Here is a 24,999-nt window from a genome sequence, read left to right on the forward strand (position 1 = left end):
CATATATATATATATATATATATATACACATATATATATATATATATATTTATTTATTTTTTTTTTGCATGTTCAATTGAAGAATTTAACTGCTCACAAACCCCTGAGTGATATAGACCGTGTCCACACTAAAGGCCTTTTCCAGAAGTGCTAATTTTGGAATCTGATATCTGTTTAAGCTTTATACAGATTTGTATTATTCAATTTTGAGTAATTTGATTCTTGTTGAAAAATGGACAACATGCATGTACAGGAGAATCACAATTCACAATTAACCTTTGTTGTGCTGAGTTGCAAACTCTGTCACACAGACATCATATACAGATATATATACAAATAATAGCTAACTATCACTGTCATCAATACATACACACATTTACTGTATATATGTATTCATGACAGTGATAGTTGAATCAGGTGTGGTTAGCTTAACATGTGCTTTGCCACTTTTCAACTAACCAATAAAAATTGTGTTTCATTTCCACACTACTATCTCTAAATCTGTTTCTGCCTAAAAAGCAGCTCTGCTTCTGCTCTGCTCCTTTATGTGCCCTCGTGTGTGTGTGTGCAACCATATGCATGCAAGTGTGTAACCGTGTGTTGGGTTAATGAGATGGGTTTCTCACACAAAGTTGGTGGTCCCTGCACGCCAAGAGCCAGGTTAGTCTGCAGCAGCCTCAGCAGCAGGCAGGAAGAGAGGAAAAAGCAGCAGGAGGAGGAGCGGGAGGAGAAGGAGCGGGAGGAGGAAGTGGAGGAGAAGCTGAAGGAGGGGGAGGGATAGGTCGGGGGGAAAAAAGGAGCAGGAGGCAGAGGAGAAGGAGGAGGAGGAGGAGGAGAGGAAGGAAGGGAACAACCATGGTAATTATGGAAATCTGACAGACTATCATGGAGATGACAAAGAAATGCTCCACTGAAAGCCTATGAGGCGTGTGATTTAGTGTAAAATTATATGACCAAAATCTGATTTCTGAAAGATTTAACCTTGCTTAAATTAGCAGGCATAATTTTCTGAAGCCTATTTTAGCAAAGTGTTATCTCCTGTGAGGTAAAAGTCTAACCGTTTCTTATGAAGCAGCATTTATGAGGTCAATTTTTCCCATTTCTCCAAATAGCATAGTCAAAACACAAAAAAAAAAAACATTAGGGATTTATTGCACGCTAGACCAAAGATGTAATAGAAAAGGGTCTTTGACTCTACCTTGTTTGCTGTATTACCCACACTCACGTTAGCCCAGGTTGTGTTTGTGATGGCTAGCTAACACAAAGGCTAGCGGGAGAAAAAAGATGCTGAAGTACTTATTGTGGCAACTCCAAAGCTGGTTTTACAAGTATTTAGTAGCTGCTGAGTAAAATAGATGCAACCCTAACCCTTTTTAAGTTGAGCGTACCCTTTACATACACAGATCAGGCATAACATTATGACCACCTTCCTAATATTGTGTAGGTCTCCCTTGTGCCTCCAAAACAGTTGTGACTCATCAGAGAATGGACATGGGCCTTCTGAGGGTGTCCTGTGGTGTCTGGGAACTGAAAGTTATTAGAGGGGGGCATTTGAGGGGAGGGGCCTCTGTGGATCATCCCGCAGATACTTGATCAGTTTGGGATCTAGTGAATTTGGAGGACAAGTCAACACCTTGTGCTGTTCTTCATGTTTTATTTTTTTTGTTTTTTTTTTATTGTTCCTAAAGTGTTTTTGTGTGTGTGTCTGTGTCAGGCTGCATCCTACTGGGGATGGCTGCTGCCATCAAGGAGTGTCATTGCTATGGGGTGGGGTACCAGGGTATCTGGTCTGGTCTAGGTGGGTGCTACATGTCTAAATAACATCCACACCAATGAATGCCAGGTCCAAAAGTTTCCCAGAAGAACACTGAATTGTCACAGGATGGTCAAAGTTATTCACTTCTCCTGTCAGGGGTCATAATGTTATGGCTGGTCAGTGTATACTAATGTGTATGGTAACATTTCATTTAATTTTCAAACTTAAGTCCAATAAATTCAATTGTAATGTATTTAATGTTATTTTTTTGTGCAGCATTTTCCTGTTATTATTTAATCACATACGTCCCAAGTTCTTCAGGGATATGGCAAATATTTCATCACCTGCCTAGAACAAATACTTCTTCAGGCAGATTTGGAGTTAGTGAGGTTTTAGACCCCCTCACCCCCTAGTTTCTATAATCAGTTATGATGGAGAAATCTAGTGAGATGAATCCAAATGAATTGCCTACAGAGGTCTAACGTAAAGTTAGCAAACGTTTATTAATACAAGTATAGATTTCTAACAGTACTCTCATCTTGTGGGATTACAATCCGCTTAGCAAACGGAGGAATCTCAAAAACACACACGTGTATAGGTCTTTAACATTTGTCTCTTTAACCTTTAAAAACACTATAAAAAGTCCCTCTGTTGTATTAAAGGGCGTTTGGCTGATCCCATTATATCAGTGACTGTAGCTGCTGTTCTTGCTCATTTAATGTTACAGAACACAAGTAATTATAAAATGCAAATTGCAGGGTGCGCACTGTCAAGCACGTGAAACACAACAAAGGGAGATGCTTAGCACCGCATATTTCAAACTGACACTTTCAGCGTCGTGGTGTGAGAACAACCCCGTGTGGTAAAAGCAGAAGATACTATGAAAATAAACTGTATGGTGGATTTTCACACCGAAGTGAGGACTAAATAATCCTGAAAGCAATTAACTCTGGACTGATGGGTTCCACAGGCGCTTCCATTTTTTTTTTTTTTTTTTTTTTTTTTTTTAAATCAATGTTTGGACTAAAACAAATAATGAATCTAAGGTTAAAGTTAAACCTTCGTATTGGTTTCCAAGAGCTGGACATCTGATCTCACAAGCTGCCGGTATTATTTGAGGTTTCTATCTGACCAAAGTAAGAGAAAAAAACAAAATAAAATGTCAAAATTACTTACTTTTATGTGAGGTTGGATTGGAAACCAGCTCACTCAAAATTGATCCGTTAATGACCCCCTAATCCTCTAAAGACAAATCTAAATCTAACAAAAAATACATCAACAACAGCTATTTAGGGGTCGGCATCCTCTCTGTATTAAAATAATTTATGTCCACATAGTGTCAGGTACAGATTCTCAGATGTCGCATGGTTATTTAATAAGCGTTAGACTTATTAACTACTGGGAGGCCAGACGGATTAGTAAAAATATCCATACCTGCCAACATTCCCGTATTTCCCGGCTCTCTTCCGTATATCAAGGCCATCTCCTTTGCACTCTCCAGTTTTGCTGTTTCTTCTTTGATTGTAATCGTAAACCGAAACTTGCGTGACCCTCAGCGATCCCCATGCATGGATACGTCACTTACCAAATTTGCCAGATCATCTGTCTCAGGGGTGTCAAACTCATTTTAGCTCAGGGGCCACTTATATCCCTGTTTGCATTCAAGGGGCCGGATCAGTAACGTAACAGCATAACAACCTACAGATAATGACAACTCCAGAAGTTTCCCTTTGTTGTAGAGCAAAGATTATGGAGATGTTTAATGAACTAGCCTTTAACAAAACAATTCATGAACAACCTCAAACATCTTGGTAAATTTCTGCCGTCTGCTGTTTGGTCTTTGTCCACAACTCTGACTAAAAAAGTGTGACCCCTAGAGGACAAACAAGGAATAGCAGTTTATTGAAAAAATGCAGTTAATGTCGGGATGCCGTGGGATGCATTTTGCGAATTCATCCCACGGGCCCGATTGGACCCTCCAACGGGCCATTTTTGCCCCCTGGGCCGTATGTTTGACAACCCTGATCTATCTGGTAGATTCTGCTTTTCATTCTACTCACACTGCAACAACTACAGACAATTTCAAACCCATCTGTCAGTGCCACCTGGTAACCCCACAGCCTGATGCAATGGGTATGTCAGTTGAAATAGCTGGCTAACGTAGCTGTTGGCACGGTGGCGTTCCACCTATATAGCCCGAACACATCTGCAAATTTAGTCGCTATCCATTCTAATCTGCTGGTCCCCATATACGGACCCTTCTTCAAAACTTTACAGATAATGAAAATTTAAGAAATCAGGAGCTTCCAAACCGCAGATTTCAGTGGCTGTAACCAATTAGACCAATTCTAGGTGTTTTTAAAGAAGTTTTTGGGTTGTTGTTTTCTTTTTCTAGGCAAGTCTTGAGATTTTCGACATTGAGGTCCGAGGCTATGCTGCATCGTAGTGGACGGAAGAACTGTGGGAGGAAACTACACTCTCTGAAATGATTCTATTATTCGACCGGTTTCAGGACAGCTTTGGTCTGACGTGATGCTGTTTTTGACACTATTCCAGCCAATGGTGACATAGCGAACGCGAGATGCACTATAGGCAACTTCACTGCGTCCCTTCAAACACCAATATTAGTCAAGCCCTATTTTGTTCGAGTTCACTGGTGCTACACTGTGTAAACGATAAAAAAAAAAATAAGGTATCGTGTGCCATCTCAAGCAAATCAAGTGCCCCATCCGGTAAATGCCATGGCAATCCCCCTAACACAGTGCATAACATATGACAGTGCTGGCATTCGTACAAGAGTGCAGGCAGTTCATTGTCAAAACAAAGCTTAAAGTGGGGTGGTATGTCGTAATCTAAATAGAAACTCGAGCCTGTGAAAACTTTGTTCTTTGCCTGTGAGGTATAGATGAATTGGTTTGCTTATGCATTAATGATGTGGTGCAACAAAAGCACATAAATCAAAATACTAGAAGTAAGCATTACTAGGTACAATGCATGTTACCTCTGAAAAATAAGGCAGAGCGGTACCACTGGCAACCCTGGAGCACCTTGTTATATACCCGTGGAGTACTAAGGGTATATTAAAGATTGGTATCAAGATCCCTGTACGTCCACTAGCTTTCCATGATGTGTGTGCACTGGATAATAACAAAAAATACAAACAAAAAAAAACAACAACAGTATTTTATACAAAGATCTGAATCTGTATATGGGAAGGAGAAAAAAAAACTGTAGCTGAAAGATGACCGATCCACACAACACTATTCAGGCCAACTGGACGCAGGACAAATCTATTGCTCTCCAGAGCCGGTGTTTGTGGCTCTGAGAAATTGCGTTCACTTTATATGTCACGTCCACAAATTTGGAGGGGGCTGAGTTTCTGACAGAGCACCGGAGGACGGGGTGTGTTTGTTTGGGTGCCGAGTTCAAATAGCAGTGTTTCTCAGAAACAGCTCCACTTTTAGTTCTGACAATAAGGCCGAGCGACGCCTAGCTGCCTTACCGTCAAGGGTACGTTATATCACGCAGATCCTGCAGCACCATTCAGTGTATCCTGGTAGTAGTAGTGGCAAGGCACAACCAATCCAGTGGGAACGGTTATCCACAATCCAAGGTGCTCACAAAGGTTATCATGGTCGTATCATCCAAGCTGGACAACCATCTAATGTTGTGGTTGACGTGATTATATACGCTGATACAGTGGGCCAATAAAGACAGTTCTAGTGCCAAGGGTACGTTACATTTATGCAGCTTGCAGCAACATAACAGCAGATGGAACTCATGAGGATGCTAATTGATAATTATTGTCGTCTGTGGACAGTTTTGTAAAAATACTTTAATCGTGTTACGCGCTTCGTTCTTAATCTATTTTATTGTGCAGTCCATTACGATACCTTTGGCACATTTAGACATGGGTTTGCTCTATGAGAGTGCACAATACTGTAATTAGTACCTCCAGTGACCCTGGAGATCTTGCAAATCTTCATTGTGTGAAATCTCTCACTCCAAGAAACGTATTTAGATTTCTTAGCAAGGAGATATTTAGAGCAAATGAAATTTAGATTTTTAGGTGAAGCTTTTTTTGAGCTGTCCACCAACTATAACACAACTGATTCAAATTATTTTTCTTAAAGATGCACTTTTCGTTTATAGCACATCCCAAAATGTTATAACAGCTAACCACTGATTCTATTCGCAATGTCTTAATTGTTCTTTATTTTTTTTAATGGGATTTGCTAATGATAGTTAAATAATAAGTTCAATCAAATCCCCAAACTAAAACATATTTTTTAGTTCCTTATTTTTAACCAAACTTATATAACAAGCGTATTTGGCTGCTGTAATAACAAGTCAACTCTGCCCTGTTGAGAATCATTGACAGAATCATCTATAAATTCTGTCCTTTACATTTAAATCAGTTTCTTTTTAACTTAATAATTTAAGTACTGATACTGCATGTTAGTTTTTTGTTTTGTTTTGTTTTGTTTTTTAACTTCTAACTGAGAAACAGCTTTCTCCACAAGCTGATATTAAATCTGGTCAGCCACTCACCACTGACTTGTTAATGAATTTGATGTTTGCCAGCTTCAGTGTGCGTAGACAAATGCTTGTACTCGTATAAACAGCCAAATGGAAGCTGCTTTAGATTATGTTTTTCTCCGGCAAGATGTTTGCCCGCTCATGGTCTTTTTTTATTTTTTATTTTTTGTTGAGAGAGCCAGTAAACATTTCAGTGATAAAAGAAGTGTTTTAACCGTGGTTACAACCTTAGCTTTGTGTGCATGTTTATATCATATCTATGTGCATAATTGTGTGTTTTCACGTGTATGTGTGTGTGCTCATTTACTTTACATTTTAAAGCCACAGTACGATATTTCCAGCAGCACTGGGGCCTTTCTGTGTGGAGTTTGCATGTTCTCCCTGTGTCTGCGTGGGTTCTCTCCAGGTACTCCAGCTTCCTCCCACCGTCCAAAGACATGCTGCTTAGGTTCATTGGTGATTCTAAATTGGCTGTAGGTGTGAGTGTGAATGGTTGTCTGTCTCTCTGTGTTTGCCCTGCGATAGACTGGAGACCTGTCAAGGGTGTACCCCAACTCTCGCCCAGGCTCCAGCCCCCCTGCGCAACCCTTCACAGGACAAGCGGTTACAGAAAAATAATGAATGTTGAAGGCAGGCCAAGTACCTACGGCTTCACAAACTCCTTCCACGATAAGCCTACTACTTTACAGCAAAATAGCATGAGAACCAAGTTAAGGCATTTATGCCATTTCTCTGCATTTGAAATATTTAATAATTTTTCAGGTGCCTTCTGATTTTAAAATGTATTCTCCACTACAGATCTCCACGAGAGATAACTCTGACAACTGCTGGACAGGTTCCACAAAATATGTGAAAAGTGAGAATTGGCGCGTCAGAGTGCAATACCTTTGTAATGTCTGACGGCAATGTACAACTTTGTATTTCAGTATCGAAACATACTACAAAATACCTCAAACATGAAATCTTTTTTTAATAAGTTTAATAAGTTTCTGCCCCTTCCTGTGTGTATGTATGTATATATATATATATTTTCATTAGCTCTTCATAACTGCAATCTAAATAGAGATCTTCCGCAGCTGTTTTAGTTACAGTTTGTTGTCATATTTATGGGTATATAATATTGATAACTGCGGTAAAACTCAGACATCTTTGCTTTGTTGTATTTGCCTTCATATGTTTCTTTGTTGTATTTGCCTTCATATGTTTCTTTTTTTTCCAGCTAGTGGAGAGAAACTATGCAAAATTCACATTTGGGTGTTTGCTTTACTGTGTTTTCATGTTGGTTTGGTGTGACTGCGCCTCTATGTTTCAAGAAAATGAAACAAAAAAATTGAACTTGGTGTCATCCAGTGTTCACGTTTCTGTTCTTTTCTTATCAAAAAATGTGTTAAACATATAATTATCTTAATGTAACCAACAAAGGAGGTTAGTAAGATCTATTACATACAATTTGTGACCATTTGCCAACATCTCAACTCTAGCATACAATGCTACGTTATTATTAAAAAATGCTATTTTGTCTTCTAATGCAAATATGTGAAGTCATACAAAATTCCCAAATAAATATATCCTTCATTGTAATTACATGTATACTGTTACAAATATAATGTGTACTAAGTTATATACATATTTATTATTATTTTCACAGTATATATATATATACTGATTTATTAGAATTCATTTAATACAGTTGTACCTGCAACTAGCCTAAAGCACTAGTAGTAAACCAGTTTAGATATGTTTGCTGGTTGATTAAGTGTCCACTGTCTTGTCACTGTTTTGTGAGCCCTACAGCTTAGTAGATACCCTGCCATCCCAGATGTTTATAGTGAGCATTCATATCGTTGATGTTTCATGTACTTACTGTATGTAATTCTCTGATGTTGTGGGCCATCAGCAGGTAATGGCATGAAACTGATCTAGGATATAGTCTGTGCGTGCAAGTACGTATGCACCAGACGTGAACAGCGTAGAAGTGAGGGTAGCTACAGTGTATGCAAAGTGGAAATGAACAGCAGTAGTGGTGGTGGTGGTGGTGGTGAGGTGTGCGCTAGTGGATGTGGCTGTTCACGATGCCGTTTCATGCAGCAGAGCAAACCATTGCAACTGTGTGCTGTATTAATGCTAGCACTGCAAAAAAAAAGTTTATTAATCTGGTTTTCCCATTCTCTGTGGTTTTAGAAAAAAAAAATGAACAGTAGTTTTGGGAAGTTTTAGATTGTGTTAGATTACAATTGGGGGGAGGGGGGGGAAAGAAAATGTTTCTGGAGTTTGTTCTTGAGGTCATTTGAGATGGTGGTTAAAGTCTAGCTTGGATCCATGGTGACAGCAGAATTCCTCACGTTTCTTATCTCGTTGTCGCCATTGGGCCTAAGTGAATAAATGCAAAAAAACCAACCCTTATCTCACTGTATAGGATACAGCACTGTCATCATAGTGTGTGTTTCCGCAAATTGAAATGATTTACTAGAAACTATAAAATAAACTAATATAGTTAGCATATATTTTGTTTCATTTTTAGCATTTATAGATGCATGACGTCTTTGCCACGACACTGACTTTCGTGGCACTGGTGGCTACGGTAAGAAGTTCTGCTTATCGTTGTTGTTGTTGTGTCAGGGGCCGTGTCTTACCTTTTCAAGCTGCGCGTTCTGTTTGGACTTGTAGAGGAACTCTCCCACGGCCACGAACACGGACAGGACGAGCCCGGCGGCGAGGACGATGAAGATCCCGCCGATGTTCTGCACCCCGAGGGCGCTGGCCTCCTTGCTCTCCTCCTCGGGACAGCCGTTTCCTCTCCACCACTTCTCCTTCATCATGTGCAGCTTCCCTTCCTCCTGAAGCTGCAGGATGGCAATAGTGATCCTATCTCTGTATGGAGAGCCTGAAGGACCAAAGCACAGGAGATCAGCGTAAGGATATTGTTGGACATTGAGAGTTTCTTAAACCTCACACCAGCCTGATTGTCACATCAAGCTCTACTGCATCCAGTTAAATATTTCTCTGTATTTTGGGCGCTTCCTGTTTTACTTTGAATGTTGAACTTAACTATCTGTCCTACCAGATGTCTTCCCTTCAGCCTTGTGGTTGCTGCTCCTGATTGTTTGCCCCGCCCCGATGTATTTCACCTGTGTCTAATTGCTCCATTTGTATTTAGCCTCTGTGTTTCCTTCCTCCTTTGCCAGTTCGCCTTTGGTCTCTGCAGCAGAGATTCACCGGCCTGTTTCTTGTGTATTTAGTTATTTAGATCTGCTCCTTGGGATTTCTGGGATTTTGTCTGTTGCCTTGGGTCATGCGATTGAGTCCTCCTCTAGCAGTTCCTTGTTTCACCGCTCAGCCAAACCGGTATAATGAGAAAAAAAAGTCAATTTGGTGCATAGATCGATAATGTGCAAAATGATTTTGCTTTCTTTAAAGTGCGAGCATGATTGGTGTTTTTGTTGTCCTCTCAGAGCTGGGTTGTAGTGACAGAAAATACTTGCAAATTACTCAGTTAAGAGCTGGTATTGATCCCATGTAATACTGCACCACTAGTATTTAGATCAGGCCTAACATTATGACCACCTTTCTAATATTGTGTAGGTCTCCCTTGTGCCTCCAAAACAGTTGTGACTCATCCTGTGGTGTCTGGTAACAGAATATTGTTAGTGGGGGGACCTTTGAGGGGAGGGGCCTCTGTGGATCATCCCACAGATACTTGATCAGTTTGGGATCTAGTGAATTTGGAGGCCAGGTCAACACCTTGTGCTGTTCTTCATGTTCCTAAACCGTATTTTGTGTGTGCACCTGTGTCAGGCTGCATCCTGCTCAAGGAGTGTCATTGCTATGAGGTGGGGGTGCCTGGTCTGGTCTAGGTGGGTGCTACATGTCGTGGGTGCTACATGTCTAAGTAACATCCACATGAATGAATGCCAGGTCCAGATGTTTCCAAGCAGAACACTGTATTTTCAAAAGATGGTCAATGCTATTCACTTCTCCTGTCAGTGGTCATAATGTTGTGCCTGATCGGTGTATTTTAGGTAGACTAACACAAGCCAGACTTTCAGAATGTGTTTTCCTCTCTGAAATAAACAATTTATGAGGCATTTTCTCCCAGCAGAATGAAGCAAAAGAGGATTACACGTGAACGTAAAAACAGACGGCGCAGTCCATTCCTTACATTCTACATGTAACATTTAAGCCGTTTTGCTCATTCACAATGTCTTACCAGGTTTGGCATTTTACCCGCGTCAACTTATTGATGATTTTGTGGCTCTTGATTTAAAATTAAAATTCTGACCTAACCCTACAGATCCTTCATTTCAATCTGCCTGTACGGTCTGCCTGTGGGCATTGACATTACACTCTTCTTGTAAGCTAAACTTTCAGCTCTAATTCTATATAACACCATTACTTTAATCATCATCATTCCAATTATAGAGTATGTCAGTGAGATTTTGGTATGTTCCGGTGTTAAATGCACACAATATTTGCTGTGAATTATTTATGCTCATGTCTTACCCTCTCACCATCCCCACGGGCGCAACAACGCTAAACTAATAGACCTAAAATACATCTGTGGGGCTCATATTCTCGCTCAGCCTACCTGTATAGCTGCCTAATTAAAAACCAGTTGCCATGGTTAATCTGTGCTAATATTTTCACTGAGAGCTGTTTGCCTTGCCATAAGGTAACATCCCCAAAGCGAGTCTTTTAAAATGCTCGCTCCGAATCAGTTCCACCGTCTTTTCAGTTTTCCCAGCAGGCCCTTGCGAACTCTCCACCCTCTTCCTCAGCTTTGCTTATCAAGAACGGCCCCACATTGGGATCTTTGGTTAAATCTGAAGGGTGAAACCACGTAAAATAAAAAACAACTCTCCAAACCTCCCTGCGGTACAGCCTGTATGCAGAAATCAGGATCTGAATACAGCTTGAATTATTATTTTTAAAAAAACTAATAACACCTATTATCTTAAACAATCTCCCTGGAGCACAGAGGGGAAAGAAAACATGTTTAGATTTGAAAACATTTCCGCTGGCTTTCGTTGGAGAAGAAAGTGGCTGTGATTAGTAGTTGGTATGCAGAGCTAGTTCAGCAAATCGCAGCGATGGAAGAAGCCGCGGTCCCGTGGCAGCGCAGAGCCTTGAGATGCAGCTCTCCACCTCGAGGTGGCGCGGCTGTAGTCGGAGCGAGGCCACCTTCACACCCTTGAACATCTCTTCTGTCCTTCATCGGCTGCCCAAGGGCTTCTGGTGTCTCTATCTTAGAGCAGGCGGCGTGTTTCAAAAGCATCTATCTCCATGGTGACGGCAAAAGTGAATTCTGGACCTTGCTGCTCATTGCCGTCTACAGTAGACGCCTTCCCCTCGGCTCTGGAGTGGAACAACGAGCCGTCGGGTGTCAGATAAATCACTTGCTACCACAAAGATCCTTGAAAGCGGGCCAGCGCCGCCTGATCGAAACAAATGGGACGACCTCAGCTGTGATATCGCGGGCAGGATGAACACGGGCACAGTGTCGCACAGTCAAGTCCAGTGATGCGCCGTGCCAGCTTGTTTTCTGGCAAGTGGTGTAACCCAAATTCACATTCCCATGAAATGGGTGAAGCTTCCTGACCCGCTGAGCTGAAAACAGAGCAACGGCTCCAAAAGGTTTTATATTAGAGTTGTAAAACATACCGCGCGTCATCGGAAGTGCCTCTGTTTTCAAACAGAGCACCAGATGGCATTCTTAGTTTGGCCTTGGCAGCAAGGCTTCAAAACTCTATCAGGACCACAGACACGGCTGCAAGTGACTACTCAAGACCGTCCAGTTACAATGACCATGGATGACAGTGTTAAATGACCAGGCTTGTGCTTAGTTCCAGAGCAAGAAATCACCACAGCTGCTTGCCATATTGTGATTAAATGAGCTACATGAACGTTCGTATGATTTATGGAAAAACTGTTCATGAAGATAATTCTGCTGAAACACCTGTGTCGTCATCCAAAATCCCTCCTACTCCCTATAAGAGGGGCCTATCCCGTCCCGTCTCTGGCTCTCAAACATTTATGGCATAGTTTGTTGTAAATACTAGGTAATTTTTCATTTGCGATTTTGTTCCTCAAAGTCTTCTTGCACGTCATGCTGCTCACATGTGCCTTAAATTGCACCCAGCAAAAAATACAGTTTTCTGAATCTGAGTATGTCCAGAACTCAGCTACTCACAGCTGCTCTTGTAGCCACTTCACTCCTGTGCTAAAGACCCCCGCTGCCTTCTCTGGCGAAATTTTAGAGAGAATAAAATTTTCAGACTGCACCTAATTTTAGATGCCTATAACCTTGTTACTTTACTCTTTGTCATGGAACATTTTTATACCTATAGATGTGGTGGTGAAAAAGTCTTGCAGTCTTCACTTGTGATCTTATCTCGGGGACGCTGGGACACACTGACCCCTTTCCAGATCCTTCCGGATATCTCAACATGCCAGAGATGGTTTTCAGGAAATTGTGGTTTCAGAACAATACACACCGATCAGGCATAACATTATGACCACCTTCCTAATATTGTGTAGGTCTCCCTAGGTCATGGGCCTTCTGAGGGTGTCCTGTGGTGTCTGGCAACAGAATGTTGTTAGTGGGGGGCCTTTGAGGGGAGGGGCCTATGTCTAAGTAACATCCACACCAATGAATGCCAGGTCCAAAAGTTTCCCAGCAGAACATTGAATTGTCACAAGATGGTCAATGTTATTCACTTCTCCTGTCAGTGGTTTTAATGTTGTGGCTGATCAGTGTATGTCCACACATTAAGTTCATTCTAAGACTGAGTAAATTGAGGACGGTCGCCCTGGGATTTCTTGAGTGACTAAAAGTTTCATCAGTAAACAAGACAATTTGACCTTGCAATGTCCTGTTAAAATTAAAAAAGATAAATCATAGTTTGAACCACTTTAAAATTTAGCAGTTTTAAAACCATGCATGTCGATGGAAATTGGAAAAAGAAACTGCTTTGTGTGAGCATAAAAAATGAACGACTGCATTCCTGTGACGTTGATCAAATCTGAAAATGTTGTGGGATTTCTCCTGAGTCTGGTTAGCCGCATAGGTGGTGCTGCAGACGGCCTCCATCCATTCGTAAGCTAAAAACAGGCCTCCGCGTACGTGCCCGTCGAAGACGAGCCTAATCCTCCAATTCAGTGAAGAGTGGAGAGTGAAATGACAGGCCGCGCTGAATGTAGAGTAAGACACATCGACGTTATCTGCCTGATCAAAGCGGCGTAATAGCTGACTGATCACTAATGCATTGTCTTCCAGCGAAGAGCACCAGAAATTCAAATGTGGTCTTAATGCCTAATGTGTACTTTCAGCCCGCCGAGTGCAATTCTGCTCTTTTTTCGTAATATTTGTTTTGCATTTCAAATGCTCAATGTGATTTATATTCGAGGAATACTAATAAACTGCAGAATATAAATAAAATAGACGCAGATTTGTGTTTCTTCTTCTTACCTTAACATCATAATTCAATAAATCTTACATAGGATGGGCATAGGAGTTGTTTATTGATTCACTGTAAAGAGTGAAACATGATCTATTTTGGTTCAAAAGCCAGAGAGAGAGAAAAGAAAAATCAATACAGAGAACCCTAATGAGACGAGACAGGAGTAATAATTGTACACTTATACATATTGCTTAAGCATGCATGTGCATAAATACACATCCCTTCATTTACACGGTTCTGCACACATTAGTTTAATCTATTCCTTGTGGAACTCCAAATTCTTTTAATCTATTTAGTAGTATTCAAGTGTTGAATTGGATTTAATTAGGGATTTTGTCATACATTTAATTTGCTTGTTACATTTTTCTATATTTGGGGTTTCCCATTGTCTCCTGTTCCTTGTGATAATTGCAGGGGACATTACACAACATGGATAAAGTAAATATTCCTCTCTTCTCTCTCTTTGGACGTCTGTTCCCATAAATATAAGCAATACGCTAAGTTTTGAAATTAATTTCATTCAGCGAGCATTCTTTGTCTAATATCCTTTCTTTCTGTATCTCAGGAGGAGGTGAAAATGTAGTTTAGGGTTAGCTGGGGGAGGGGTAAGATGCCGCAAGGTCGGAGATCTTCTATCTCAGAAAAATGCATTCAGACTGCATTAAATTTAGGCCATTTCCTGTTGATGAGTTAAAACAAAAAAGAAAAAGAAAAGAAGCCCCCTGGGCAACGGGCAAAGATGTCTGCAAGGACAGCAGCCTGCTGACAAGCCGCTCCAACATTTCCCTGCTTCCCCTGCTTGATTAATGCAGCCTAATGAAGCTAAATGACGATTGATAGTCATCAGGGAAAGAGACGAAGAGAAAAGGGAGGATGAGGAATAATGTAGAGGCTCATGAGACTACAGTCAGGACAGAGGGGGAGACGGTTGCTACACAAAACTGGCAGATAGTACACACTTGCAATGAATTTGTTCTCTGCATTTAACCCGTAGCCACGCAAGGTGCCCAGTGAACAGTTTTTTCGGGGCTTCTTAAGGCACCTCAGAAATGGACATAGCAGGGATCAAACTGGTGACCTAACTCTTCCAAAATGGAAGTGTGCATCTATTACCACTAATCCACAGCTTCACCACACACCAAGGAGCTGGAGAGCAAAGACCCTGTGCAGATCTGATCACAACTGACCAGCTTTAAGTCACACATTGGCTTAAAATGCGTCTCAAGCCAGCTCTGGAGATCCAGTCACAATTTTGCCGCCATATTGAGAAAATACCTCTCTTATTTCCTCTTGTCAACTATGCATACAGCACATCAACATATTCTCTTATTTTTATTAATGTATTATTCAGAATGAATGAGGAAAAACTACGTTTACTCTTGTTGAGTAGGCGGTCCTTAATGTGACCCAAGAAGTGTTGTGTGTTTATACTGTTGAAAGAATCTGGGCAGTCCACTTTTAAATGTGGTCAGAGTGATTGGATCTTAAGTGTGTCCTAGGTGTGTTCACAGTTGTACTACAAGATGGACAGTTGCAATTGGATTGATCAGAATGGACAATAGCGTAAAGTCTGTGCAGGTCAATTAATAATTTTACGCAACAAAATTATTTGATGGATGGAATCTTGAACTGTCGTTGGTATCAGTTTATAATCTATAATGATCCTTAGATAAAATTCCCAGGGTTGTGTTGCAGTATTCTTTGTTTGGGCTGGTAAATGTCCTCGTACCCAACCATAGCACAAAAAGTGTAATTTATGACAAGCATCAATGAAGCAGACACCTTTTCTACCTTTAAGGTAACCCTAACCCTAGCAATGGCCGGCTCAGGAAACCCTGAACCAACCCTTAATTTGGCTGCTGTAGGTCTAGGCTGCTGCTGGGGGTCCGGACCCTACCAACGAGGCAAGTGCCCATTGCTTACAGTGGTCAATTCCTGTTCAGCATCACTTCCCACCTTGCTTATTATTCATCCAGCTGAATCATCTAAAATATAACCACTATCGTCACTGGCCATTTATTGCTTTTTGCCCTGTGTTCTTGTTCATTTATTCAGTACCTTCATGAACACAGGATGTATACCCACTGAGCTGTATACCGGTTTTCTCCAGATGCTCCTGTTTCCTCCCACAGTCCAGAGGCAAGCATGTTAGGTTAGCTGAGTTTAAATTGATCGTAGGTGTGCATTTGTCTTTCTGTGTTGGCCTTGTGGTGGACCGATGACCTGCCCAAGGGTGTACCCACCACTTGCGCAGTGCCAGCGGGAACAGGCTCCAGCCCCCAGAGACCATCTCCAGGACAAATGGTTATTGACGATGTATGGATGGTACAATGAGGTCCAAGTCTACGTATGTCCATTACACAGCTGCAAGAGCGGCAAAGGGCCCGAACGCTGAGTGCTGTGGCTCAATCTGGGCCCAGGCTGTAATGCAGGCCGACACACTCTCTAGGTTTAAGTCAATGAGATATATGCTAAATGGGATGGCTAGATGGGAATATAGGCAACATGTGGTAAAGGGTAGGATTAGCAATTTAAATACCTTGTACACACTGCATGCGAATGTGTCGCCAGGGAGTAATGATACTAACAGTACTCCTTCCTCTAGTACGGACACTGGCAGTCTCTCTCTTCCCCCTCATTCTCCGCGCCCCCTTTCTTTCTTTTAGTGACACACATAACATGAATACATTTATCTGCCGTTATATAAACATTCCCAGAAAGGCAAGTCATTTCATAACAAAGCAAAGTATACTGTCTTATAGGCAAATGCACACAGTCACCCACACACACACATACACACTGTTGCAAAGCTTCAAATGCAGCACATCAGTCAGGAAATGCAATCACCCAAAGCAAATATAGCCTACCTCCACTGTTTTCGCACACAGCTAAACAGTCACTCAAATTATTTTCTGTGGCTGACCAGCAGAGCATACACAAGCAGCAAACGACCTTGCCAACACTCACTGTCCCGGAGGACATTTCCCCCGATTCGTCTAGAGGATATAGCCGCTGTATATCATCTATCCTCTACAGAGCGAAGTGTTTGATGACAGATTCTGATAACTTTTGGACTGGTCTTTAATAGAGACCATGCAGAATGTCGTCGATATATGGTCATTTTTAGACATAATGCCACAAGGAAGAGCTGATACAGGATATATATGAAACTGGGCAAAGCTAGTGCTGACAATTTATTCTTTAGGGAAGTATCAACTGTAAAATTGTCCAATTAACCACTGTTGTTGTCAACAAATGCTATGAGGAGACCCAAATCAATAGTAAGCGCTACAGGGAGGGCAGAGAATTTGGAAAGCATTGAAGGATGGACTAGCTTATTGCTTGGTTTGGTCATTGGTTTTGGTCAATTTATTGTGTTTGTTCACCAAGAGAGGGTTGGGGGTTACTCATTCACTAAGCAGGACCAGATCAAACTAACAGATGATGGTGCGACTTGGCGACCCGATCAGGGCATACCCAACCTGTCTCCCAATGTCAGCTGGGATAGCATCCAGCCTCTACGGATAATGGATGGACTTATTAACAATGACTCTACTGTATGTTTGGTTTCAGCCGGTGCTTCCAAGATTCAGGTTCCATAGACTCGCATTCATTTTTTAAGACGGCATATTGTTGCAAAACCGTATCTACAAGAGGCGAATTTACTGTCGGAACTATTTTACCATCCCCTCTCCGTGATGCAGCCCTTTGTACGGGGCCATCATTTTAATTTGTCTCCCCATTTTTTTGCAGGTACTTAACAGAGGTTTTCGTCTCGCTGCGTTTGTAACGAGATTATGACAATCTACCGCTGAGCCTCGTAATCAAATGTTGCACCTCGGCGCAATGTGTTACACGCCACCCCCTTTATTCATCGCCATGTTTGTGTAACACTACTCCTTCTGCCTGCTGGAGATAGCCCCAGGATTTCCCCACTAAGTATTCCTCCACATGGGTTACCCTCAGGGATGTGGTGTAGTGTAAATGTGCCAAGATAGCGTTCGCACAGCTTTTAATTTACAACAATAGAGTACGGTATAATACATTTTGTCCATGGCCTACTTTCACGAGATCTCTAGACATCAAGGCATGATCATATTTTTGTTTCATCCTACTAGTGTGGGTTTTATGGATTTGTATGGCATGGCTCAAAAACTTGTTGTTTTACCTTGACAAAATGTACATATATTTATATCACACATACCCATCGGCGTGCCAACCCCATAGGCTTTGGAGTCAATGAGGCCTCCAATCTGTGTGAGGTTGCAGTTGCGCTGTGTGACGAACTCGATGGTGGTGGACTCCATGAGGAATGCGTAGTCCGAGGTGAGGACCCGGTGAATGCCTTCCTCAATATTCTTCACCATCACCGAGTGCCGCCGGCTGCTCATGAACTCCCACATCTTGTCGTACGTGGAGATCTTGGTTTTCTGTGAGAAGACACAGGACAGAATCGTGAGTTGAGCCCTGTTCGTACAGTACTAGTGCTACTTGAGATAGTTGCGTGACTCAGAACTTGCCCTCCTGTATTAGCGTATTAGCCTGGGATTAGCAAACGGTGTTTTACTGGAATCTACTGACATTCCCAAATATGATGTCAGGGCTCTGCTACTTTCTGCTCCTCTCCCCTAGGTGTGACAGGTAAATATTATCCCTTTTACACCACTACACTTAACAGCTTTAGTTACCTTGCATATTTAGGTTAATAATATATAAATTATACTGTATATATGTGACTTTAAGTCCCAAGGTCACAAGATCCTGTGGAACTTCCAGATACAGACTGACAAGTTGGTGATGGCTAACCAGCATCAGTTAGTGGTGGACAAACAGCAGAAGGGGGCCGTAGCGATGGATGTAGCAACCCCCAGTGATAGCAACATCAGGAAGAAGGAACACGAGAAGCTTGAGAAATACCAAGGGCTGAAAGAGGAACTAGATGAGATCTGGAAGGTGAAGGCAACAATGATCCCAGTGGTGATGGGAACACTTGGGGTAGTTATCCCCAAACTGGAAGAGGGGCTCAAACAGATTGCAGGCACAGCATCTGAGATCTGTCCAAAAGAGTGCAAGCTGCCAGGCTTCTGGTGGAGGACCTGAACTTGAAGGAGGAAACAAAGACCATCCATTTGGGGTGAAAGGGAGGATTATTAGTTATTATACTGTATATATTAAAAAACAAACAAAACAACATAATGTGGTAAGGCTGTATTTATCCCTGGAAATAATTCCCAAACTACCAGTATCAGCTTCTCCTTTATTGATGTGATGAAGACGTTAATGCATCAATAAATGCACTCAAATACATCCAAAAAATGCTGCCGTGCACCTCATCCATCTCATCATCCTTCAAGGTCTCACTCCTCTGATGGTTTTGAGCTTATTTCTTTTTCTTCAAGGCTGCGTGGCTCTCCGTGCCGTGTAGCGAGATCTTCCTGAATTTGCACCCAAACTGCCGTCCAAACGTTCATTTATCACCGTCAATACACCCACGATAATTGATGAGCGAGGAGCGGGAAGGAGAAAGACGCCGGAGGAAATGAAAACCTCCACCTTAGAAAATACTAAAAACTGCAAATCGCAGGGGTGGAAATTCGCACGTGGCTAGTGTTATCACAGGAGCTCTGTGATTAGAGAAAATATGGAAGGTGAACGAAAAAAGTTTTCTGTGTATTTTATCCTGCCAGATTATAGATGGCCGTTTCACACAAGTTTGAGATCAGAGACTCCACAATTATTACAAGTCACATGGGTTCCCTAGGTTATACTGTCACTGTGCAAATAATAGGGCTTAATAAAAGAAATCTTAACTACTTTTAGAAACTGAACAATCTGAAACTGAATTATTCACCAATCAGCCACAACATTATGACCACTGACAGGAGAAGTAAATGACATTGACCATCTTGAAACAATCCAATGTTCTGCTGGGAAACTTTTGGACCTGGCATTCATTGGTGTGGATGTTACTTAGACATGTAGCACCCACCTAGACCAGACCAGGCACCCCCACCCCATAGCAATGACACTCCTTGATGGCAGCAGGCATCCCCAGCAGGATGCAGCTTGACACAGGGACACACACAACAACGCTTTAGGAACAACTCAAAATAACATGAAGAACAGCACAAGGTGTTAGCCTGGCCTCCAAATTCACTAGATCCCAAACTGATCAAGTATTTGTGGGATGATCCATAGAGGTCCCTCCCCTCAACCCATAGGACCCAAAGACCCTCCACTAACAACATTCTGTTTCAAGACACCACAGGACACCCTCAGAAGGTCCATGTCCATTCTCTGATGAGTCACAACTGTCTTGGAGGCACACGGAAGATCTACACAATATTAGGGAGGTGGTCATAATGTTATGCCTGATCGGTGTACCACATGCAATCACTGTAAAATTGATATACATTTCAATCATTGTGAAGTTGGAGATTAAATGAAGATTTTTAATGTTCTTGGCGACTAAAAGAAGCCATGACAGGAAGAGCATCCATGTGACTGCAGCTCTGTCAAGGCCCTCAGAACCATTTACATCCAACGACTTCACAAATTTCATTATTGAGTCATATCATTTCAGCAGAACATTTTGCAGCTCCAGCAGCTCTTTATGCTCCCTGCCTGCCTCTGCCAGTTTTGCTTATGAGGTTAACATAAGCTTTGGCCGTAATGTATATCTCTGATGTCCAAGTTGCTGCGATCACCACCTATAGGTAGAAGCAGTGGTGGCACTGTCAGTCGCTGTGTGCCTCACTTTCTACACCTGTAATTACTGAGAAAAATCAGAGAGCACATTACTCTCCAGGGGAGCAGATTTGAAGGCATTTTTGAAGCCATTTGAAACCTAATTAAGTCACATCTTCAAGGTCCTGCCCGCCATTATTGTGTGTAATGACTTTTTGTGGCTGGTCGATATTTTAGATCAACTAGGTGATTTGCAGAGTGCCTATCAGAATCTTTTGGAGTCACCCTTGACAAATCAGGCGATTGAGCATGCAAGCTTCAGACTGCTGATAAGGTGAGAGCAGTGGCTGTGAATACACGGCGAGTCAGATAAGCGCCTACACTCTAAGACAGGCAGAACGCTGAGGTGGGCTTCCCAGAGCCTGCACACGGGGTTTGTGTCCAAGAGATCCTGAAAAAAAAACAAAAAAACACAACTGGCGTACAAAATGAACGGCTGCCAAACTGAAATAGCAAACAAGCACAAAATATCCATCTATAGCATTGCAGAATATGTCACTTTGCCAGTTTTAGCTTAGGGAAACTCAGTCAGAACATGCTGGGATGTTCAATAATTATAAAATAACACGTCAGAAAACTGTGCGTCTCCGTTGATGAATGCTTTCCCCTTCTTGTATATCTGCATAAACCACCGTATGGAAGTTTGCAGATCTTTGCTGCACACTTTAGTAAGATTTGACAATTTTGCACTGCAAGCCCTTAAAACAAAATCACTGTTGAGACAGATTTTAGATTTTTTTTATTTTATCAGCAACAAGACCTGAAAGGACCACCGGTTATGTTACACAACAGTGATGTGTTAAGTGAATCCTTACACTGTGTTTAAGTGGTTTATTTCAATTAAATATGTATATTGCCTCAATAACAACACAAATTGTTTTAAAGGCGCTTTACAGAACCCAGAGCCTGAAACACCCAAAACGAACACTGCACGGTTTATACTTCTGCATCAGTTTGACGTCGTAGCTATATATCTACACAGACCTGTGCACCTCCCCAGAAATGTAAGTACGCGTCACGGCAACGTGGACCGCAAGAGCTGGGATTGGTCCGCTTTGTAGTAGCATGTTTCTGCTTTTGTATTTCCGGCTGTTTCTCCATCTCCGCAATTTTCAAATTGATTGTTTTGGATCAATAAAGATGGAACACATCGAGGAAAGGTTAACTGAGGAGGTTCGGAGATACAAACATTGTACAACTCGGCTTCGGCGAAATTTTGGCGAAGGTTTTAGTCTCCACTGTTGAAAGTGAATCAGGAAGTAGGAACAAAAATTAACCCAACTGGCAAAAAAGACCCAGTGCTGACTAGTTTTTGGGTGATGTTTTTACAGAGCGAGCCAGACTGAAGAAGCACAAGTATAAATGGCTCACACTGGCGTTGGCTACGTTGGCTACGTAGGTTACGGAGTCTATGTCCCGTAGAGGTGTAAACCGTGCTTAAAAGGCAACAATGGCGAGGAATAAACTCCCTTTTAGCAGGAAGAAACCTTGAGCAGAACCAAGCTCATATGGGGGGGAGGGGTCTGATTGAGGCTTGGACATGTATTCACTTACACAAAGACACATTTATGAGGGAGAAGATACGCATCTAGTAATTAGGTCTAGATGTAAATTAGCTTTAAATACAACGTGCAACGTTTGTGGGGCTTTAAAAACTACATTTACCAGAAAGGCAGCAGACAAACAGCATTTAATAAAAACGTAAGCTTATTTCCTGGTAATTTTTTACCTCTTTCTACAGTCATTGCATGGAAACATATTTGTTTTGGTTGCTGACATTAAGGTGAAATCTGTATCTACCCTCAGAAGGCCCATGTACAGTCCCCGATGAGTCGCAGCTCCTTTGGAGGCACAAGAGAGTCGGGTTATTTCTCCTGGGATTTCTTTCTGTTGGGTCATCTTTTTTTGGGGATTTCATCTTTGGTTTTTTTTCCTGCCCAGTGACAGTAGCCCCAGTTTTCATCAAAATGACTTTTATTATTTTATCCTGCCTCCTGCCCAGAGTGTGTCCTCCTCCATTTGGGACAGTCCCATTCTTTTTTTGTGAACGATATTACAACAGTGTTGGCAGATCACGCAGGCTTCACATTCTTGCTCGAGATGAAGAGAAGACACGTTGTTTAGGACGACACGCTGGCAAGATGGAGCTGTGTGAATCTAAACGACGAAGGCTGACGTCGGATGTTGATAATCAGTTTATGCACCTCGCACGATACTTCCAGACAGATTGCTATGAAACTTGCACGGCCACCGGAGGATTATTCGCAAAGACTTTCGTGACTGCCTGAGCTCCTCTTTTAGCTCTATCTACAGTGAATATTTCTACTCTCTGTTCTTATTTTTACTCCTTCCAGAACAATTCTGTCTTTGGATATCTGCGAACTGTCATGTACCACTACTCCCAGGTCACATGTCAACTATGCTCACCACTTTGAAGCCGGGTACTCCAGCTTCCACCCACTGTCCAAAGACATGCTGGTTAGGTTCATTGGTGATTCTAAATTGGCCGTAGGTGTGAGTGTGAATGGTTGTCTGTCTCTCTGTGTTAGCCCTGTGATAGACTGGAGACCTGTCCAGGGTACCCTGCCTCTCCCAATGACGGCTAGGACAGGCTATTTTGAATAGAGTAATATAATTTAATATAGTTGAAGGTTTTCCTGCTTAAATCAAACGCACATTAACATGAATTTCAGTTACTGTCGCTTTAATATATCTTTGCAGCAGCAGAGATAAACATGAAATGCAAGAAGAAGAGAGATGTGGATTACATAATTAATTAGTTATGTAACCACAAGTGCCAACTTAGATATTTCTTTCATCAAAGTGAAGCACAATGCTACGAAACTAGGAGTCGGACCTTGTGGTATTCTGGCCGTGCTACACGACTGACTGCGCTCTGGCTCTGACATCTTGTCAGGGCCTCAAAAAGTTTGGCAAAACCTTTCTCTTGTATCTGTCAGACGGTAGAAACAGGCTTCATTTTTAAGCCTCAGAACGTTGGTGTCTAAGGTTTGTGATTAAAGGAAATCCTTCTATAAATAATTTTTTTTGTTTGTTTGTTAATGTTCAGTTCTGAGAGGATACCACCAGTACCATTTTAACCTGCCTCAAACCACTGCTGATGTATTGTATGTGACCCGTGCATTTAGGCATTAGTTTCCAGTCCATGTTGTGTCTAGCTAATCAAAGAAGACCCTGCAGCAGCATGAGAAAGACACAACAAATAGACTGTTTTTATTGGGATAAAAATGATGCTTCAAGGCCACACATTGTATTAGAGATAGATGCAGACTGTCCTGCACAAACACAACAGTAATGTAATATTTAATCTGTTAATAGAATACATGTTCTAGTTGTCCACTGATTTTCTGCATGAGAAAAATATCTGCTGCTACAAGAAGCTATGTACACCGATCAGCCACAACATTACGACCACTGACAGGAGAAGTGAATAACACTGGCCATCTTGTGGCCAAACTCAAAAAACATGAAGAACAGCACAAGGTGTTGACCTGGCCTCCAAATTCACTAGATCCCAAACTGATTAAGTATCTGTGAGATGATCCACAGAGGCCCCTCCCCTCAACCCATAGGACATACCCACTAACCCACTAACAACATCCAGACACCACAGCACACACTCAGAAGGCCCATGTCCATTCTCTGATGAGTCACAACTGTTTTGGAGGCCTACACAATATTAGGAAGGTGGTCATAATGTTATGCCTGATAGGTGTATATTAATGTTTTATCTTCATATTAAAACAATTGAATGAACTACTATTAGGCTGTGTCTTTGAAACTGTCTGTATCTATAATGCAGATATAACTGTGTCTTGGTTTATGGATTTCTTTAGCGTTTGAAAACTGAGTGAGTACACACAACCTGGTTTAGATTTTGTGCACACAGTGTTTAGTGTGTGTATGTGTGTGTAGCACTGATTGCCATCAACAACGCACTCTCTGTTGGTCCTTGTCAAGAATCAGAACTCGCTGCTTGCCAAAGTATTTTGCATATTTTTCAAAGGGCCCTAATCAAAAGAATCCAGAAAGCGGAGGGGACGGCGCACAGTTTTTGTCACCGCAAACAGCCGGGTGGCTTCTTTCTTTTTTTTTTTTTTTTTTTTTTTAATGAAACATTCTCTAACACCAGAAATTTACACGTACTGTTTATTATACACTGTTGACACTGAACACAAGTGGCTATGTAAGAAGAAGAAAACAAATTCGGCGCTCGTGTTCGCGTTTGACGCATTGTCGGCTCAACCTGCAAGGGACTCGCACTAACGGCAGCTGATCAAATTGCAGAATGTAGTACGGAGAGAAAAAAAAAGATTGTTTTGTTTGTCATTCTTTGCCTACAACAGTTTGCATTTGATTTGATTCGAGTTGAAATGGAATAAAATATTAAAAACCCTTGTGGGGATATTTGGAGAAAGATATGCAGAGAAAAGTGTTTTCAGACACATTCCCCCTTTTATTCCAACTTTATGGGCAACA

The 24,999-nt window shown here is 41.7% G+C and overlaps 1 protein-coding gene across 2 annotated transcripts in view; it reads right to left on the reverse strand.

The window, feature by feature from the left end:
* grik2 (glutamate receptor, ionotropic, kainate 2) overlaps positions 1-24,999 on the reverse strand; it is a gene marked incomplete at its 5' end in the record, with an annotated part of 218,365 nt that overhangs the window by 11,620 nt on the left and 181,746 nt on the right. The window contains 3 exons of one of the 2 annotated variants that reach the window (XM_084557525.1): positions 8,638-8,665; positions 8,929-9,179; positions 17,957-18,182. In XM_084557525.1, coding sequence (XP_084413651.1) covers positions 8,638-8,665; positions 8,929-9,179; positions 17,957-18,182 — 505 coding nt within the window. The remainder of the gene's footprint in view (positions 1-8,637; positions 8,666-8,928; positions 9,180-17,956; positions 18,183-24,999) is intronic. The other variant, XM_084557526.1, reaches the window with a different exon arrangement.

The sequence above is a fragment of the Chelon labrosus genome (assembly GCF_963514085.1).
Source record: "Chelon labrosus genome assembly, chromosome: 12".
In the NCBI taxonomy this organism is placed as follows: domain Eukaryota; kingdom Metazoa; phylum Chordata; class Actinopteri; order Mugiliformes; family Mugilidae; genus Chelon; species Chelon labrosus.